Consider the following 5,224-nt stretch of genomic DNA (forward strand, 5'->3'; position numbering starts at 1 on the left):
TTATAATTGCCATTCGTACTGTCATCAGGTACGTAACTTGATAATAGAAATCGCTGCATCTTTTAGGAGCATCAATATTACATAGTTACATCCCGAGCTAATAAGAGGACTGTAAAAATAATATGTAAGGCCATACTAATTTTCTTAGAAAATCCTGCTTTGTACGAAAATCCGTAGATGACTGCCTAAAAACCTAATGGAATTTGAAAATAACCAATGCAGCATTTATCAATTAAAAACAGCGTTTGCAAGAAATTCGCAACTTACGTTAGGAAGGTTAGGTTAGAATGGTAGCTGGTAGACACACCAAAGGGCCATCATTGGGACGTTTGTGGTACCACAAGTGATCGCGTTAATTTATAATAGGGGTATTATCGAAGTCTTGCACGATGCACGGATTGCACGAAATGCAAAAAGAATATTTCAAATTTCGAATTTATAATCAGGCAATATTAAAAAAGAATTTTTCACCATGGAATAAACAGTGAGTTAGGTATTTGCAAATTATTTTTATTTGCAAATAGCTTACGTATAAACGTAGTATGTGTTCGTAGCTTATATATAAATGCTGGCTTTAGTAAAATGCGGCATTCGCAGCATACGATTGCGAATGGCTCACTGGCGCCGAGCCGTTGAAAAACTTGTGGCAAATAAACGTGCATAAATAGTTCCCATACTAGTATTGGACAAGAACGATAGAATACAAGATTGCGCATTCCCGCAGAATGACATTTGTGGCAACGGGTAAACAAATAATATGGCGAAGAACAACGAGTTGACAGCTGTGAATTTGCAGTGAGAAAACGTGTTTTCTTCACGATTCACCAATTTCTCAAGCCATCTTTGAGAATGGTAAATTGATCACAACAGACGGCCAACTTATTCGCCACTGAACTCTCACATATGCACTCTGAGAGCACAATTCAGCAAACCGACATTTGCGAGCAGTGGAACCAAAGCTTCAAGACCAGAGCGAACTCCTATAAGAACTGCCATAGCGACCTAGAGACCGATGTCCATAACATACTTAAATTATGGAGGGAACACTTTTCCACCCTATTGAATGGTAGCAGGACTGAAAGTTGTGGAGAAGACGAACGCGAAACCCCAGTCGATGATGACGGAGTCGATGTTCCCCCGGCTGACTATGACGAGGAGTGAATAGCAATTATGCGGCTGAAAAACAACAAAGCTTCAGCATGTGACTATTCAAGTACAAGATGAGCTATTCAAATACATGATGAGCTAATCAAATGCAGAATATGGTCACATGAACACATGCCCGACGACTGGAATTTAATTATGCTCTGACCAATCCACAAGAAGGCAAACCCGCGCCAACTGCATAGGGTACAAGGTTTATCGCGTGTATTGTGGGAAATACTGAAGCCACCATAGACCAGGTATTCACAAAACTCCAAATCATGGAAATGGCTCGCGAGAAAATGACGACACTCACCATCTATTTATCGACTTCTATGTCGCTTTCAACATCACTCAAAGGAGTTGCCTATACGCCGCGATGTCTGAATTTGGCATTCCCGCGAAACTGATACGGCTGTGTTAGAATACGTGACCAATACTACCAGCTCCGTCAGAATTGGGAAAGACGTCTGCGAGCCGTTAGCTACCAAACGGTGTTTCAGACAGGGCGACTCCCTTTAATATGATTTTAACCTCATCTTGGAGAAGATAATAAGATCTTCAACACTGCTCAGGAGCAATTGCTGGCGTATGCCGATGACAAGAACCGCGAAGTCTGTTCTGCCTTTCCAAGTTGGATAATGAAAGCAAAGCGATTGGTTATCAAACAAACAGTAACGCCTTGGCACTCACGGCACTGATGTCAGTTATAATTTCGAGAAAGTAGAGAAGTTCGTTTACTTGGGAACGAGCATTAACACCGATAATATTGTCAGCATCGCAATCCAGTGCAGAATCACTTTTCCCAACAAGTGGACTGAGTAGGCAATTGAGGAGTAAAGTTCTCTCTCCACGTACAAAAACCACACTCTATAAGTTACTCATAATGCTCGTGCTTGTATATGGCGCAGAAGATTGGAAAATGACAACATCATGGACATAGTGCAGCGATAGAAAGACCAAGTGGAGGAGGACTTGATTTCACTCGGCATTTCCAATTGGCTTCAGTTGGCACTCGGCCAAAATCGCTTAGGCGTTTACAGCGCCAAAGAACAAGAAGAATAAAAAAAAAATATAGTTTAAAAAACTAAAACCTCCCTATTATAATTGCCATTCGTACTGTCATCAGGTATGTAACTTGATAATAGAAATCGCTGCATCTTTTAGGCGCATCAATATTACATAGTTACATCCTGAGCTAATAAGAGGACTGTAAAAATAATATGGAAGGCCATACTAATTTTCTTAGAAAATCCTGCTTTGTACGAAAATCCGTAGATGACTCCCTAAAAACCTAATGGAATTTGAAAATAACCAATGCAGCATTTATCAATTAAAATAGCGTTTGCAAGAAATTCGCAACTTACGTTAAGAAGGTTAGGTTAGAATGGTAGCTGGTAGACACACCAAAGGGCCATCATTGGGACCTTTGTGGTACCACAAGGGATCGCGTTAATTTATAATAGGGGTATTCTCGAAGTCTTGCACGGTGCACGGATTGCACGAAATGCAAAANTCAAATTTCGAAGAGTACGAGAGACCCCATTGCAAAGTGGTAGGATGCATGGGTAGCAAGCAGCGACGTTATGTATCAACTACAATAACAAGAGACAGCAAAAAAAAAGATTAGAGCGAGATGAGAGGAATGAGAGAAATTTGTAGCAATTCCAACAACAAAACAACTAGCACAAGGTCGCATTTGCATATTTTGCAGCGATAGGAAATGTTGTTTCCCATGTATTTTGTGGTTGTGTGTTTGCAAGTTATGCAATCCCTGCAATCCGTGCTACGTGCAATGGCTTTGCAAGATTTGGAGAATACCCCTAATATGTCTCCATTGCGAGATTTAAATGAGATTTAGGCCTTCGACAATATTCAACGTTAAATCTTGCGAGATTTACCATACACAATTAAATCTCGAATAATATTAAGTTAAATCTTCAATAATATTGATCAATAAATACAATATGTTGGATATGGCAACCTCGAATCTTCTTGTCATGGCAATAATGAAATTTTTATTTAATTTTTTTCCACCAGATAAATTTGCTTGTGTTTTAAACTGAATTGTTTTATATTTGTTTCGTACAGGGACGATGTCACAATGCGAATGCTCTTTTTCGCACTGGGACGATAGTCGCCATACGAATAGGGAGTTGGTTTTTGAATTTCAAGTGACGTGTGTGTGCGATGAAGAATAATAATAAAATATAAAGGGCCGTTTACATAAGACTTTTGCTTCGCTTTGCTTCATAATTCCGCTTTGACAGATAAGTTCAATACATGATAGGTGCAATCCCGTATTCCTCAGACTCGAACTAGTGAAACTGTCAAAAAATAAAAATTCGCTCAGAGCGAGAGAGTAACATTGAAAATTACGGGATCGCTTTCTAGTAAAAAATGGTAGCTTCTGACAACTTCAACATAACCTCCAAATTTTGGTTGTAAATTTTTGCTTATTTTATATGTAAACACACTCAGCTCACACATGTAAATAACCAAAAATACTTTCAAATTCATTAGAATCCACTTCAACAAGTAATTAAATACTTTTCAACATGAAGCAGAGTGCACTTTTCTTTTGTTTACAATTTGGTCGCCAAACACACTACAGCTGATCGTTTGACACATTTACCAGCAAAAAATTCTCGGACTAAAACTAGTAACTTCTGACGGAGAGAGAACCGTATTTACTCTCTTTTTTGTCCTCTCAATAGTCAGAGAACCGAGTACGGGATCGAATTCCAGTAAAATCTGACTGTTTCTGACTAGTCCGGACTCGTACGGGATCGCAACTGATTTTATACGAGTCTTGCTAAATAGAATGCGAGGAAAGCAAACCGAAGCAAAATCATCGGCTACTCTCAACTTTTGCGCGCTTTGGCAATCAACTGTCTACATGTATCTTTTCTCGTGAGCATTTGCATTTAATGACAAAAATAAGGTAACTGGGAACTATTATTGCTATGATTAATGCATATTATTATTTTGTTATCTATTTTACAGATGTAAAATATGGAGGAAAAGGAGAACGCAAAAGCTGTCAAAGCGTTTATTGTAGCATACCTTCTCCTTTGTTGTCAAAGTTCGAACTGTCAAGCAAAGCGTTGCCTTTTTCCCTTCCAAAAAATAAGTGCATTAATTTGGTATTCGGTTGTGAGTGTTGGGGTTTTTCCTCCTTTTGTTTAAGGGGGTTTCCTCCTTTTGTTTAAAGAATAGCATAATGCAGAATGCATTATGCAAAGACGTATTTCCGTTAGTTGTGGAATACAGTTTGGTCAGTGTCGAGCCGGATTCGGTGCCTTTGGTTTTTCCATTTTTTCAAAATGGATGCTAATAATGAGAGCGAGAGGGCGGAAGTGTGAAGCCGTGTTTTGTGAAGCTGCGTGAATTTTGTTTGCTAGATTATGGTGAAAGAAATGTTAAAGCGTTAGCATTCATTTTATTCAGTGCGATTTTCAAGTTAAAAAATTTTTTAATTTTTTCAAGCAAGTGAGTTAATACAGTAATGATATGGGCAAGGACGACTTTACCTTTGGGTTTTTTTTAGCAAATTATAACAAAAATTTGCTCCAGCTTTTGCTGAAAGGTAAATAAAAGGGCTCTGTGCATTTTTAGCGCATAATTGCAAAAATGCCAAATTTTGAGTTGTGACTCTTTTGAAGACGGTGCACAGTGTACGAAATTCGAAATTAGGACGACAAAAATCATAACTTGAAAACTAATGGATATAAAATTATGAATTTTTGCACATATCATTTTCGTGACGAAAAGTACGTTCAGGCAAAAAATTGTATAAATCCGCCCACCGCCACGCCCACTTCCCATAGGAACCACACATTGGAAATGAATGAAAAACCAAAATACACTATTAAATTAGTTTTTTATTAGACAGAATTTTTGCAAATTGACTTAACTCTCATCAAATTCAATATTTAATAATGGGTTTTTAAGCAATTTTAATATATCTGGAGTAATGGCTCCATGCTTGGTCTTGGGAGATTTCCTTAAGATAGAAATGTATGGATCAGACGAAATTAGAAGTCTTTTTAATAAGTCGTTGTTTGTTTGGGTTCGAGAA

The 5,224-nt window shown here is 38.1% G+C and overlaps 1 protein-coding gene across 1 annotated transcript in view; it reads left to right on the forward strand.

Moving 5' to 3' along the window:
* The first annotated feature begins 287 nt into the window (after positions 1 to 287).
* LOC108371330 (cysteine-rich with EGF-like domain protein 1) overlaps positions 288 to 5,224 on the forward strand; it is a 17,964-nt gene continuing 13,027 nt past the window's right edge. The window contains exon 1 of the mRNA XM_017626881.1: positions 288 to 334. Coding sequence (XP_017482370.1) covers positions 288 to 334 — 47 coding nt within the window. The remainder of the gene's footprint in view (positions 335 to 5,224) is intronic.

Source organism: Rhagoletis zephyria, unplaced genomic scaffold, assembly GCF_001687245.7.
Source record: "Rhagoletis zephyria isolate East Lansing unplaced genomic scaffold, Rhagoletis_zephyria_1.1 Rzeph_scaffold_00067, whole genome shotgun sequence".
Classification (NCBI taxonomy): Eukaryota; Metazoa; Arthropoda; class Insecta; order Diptera; family Tephritidae; genus Rhagoletis; species Rhagoletis zephyria.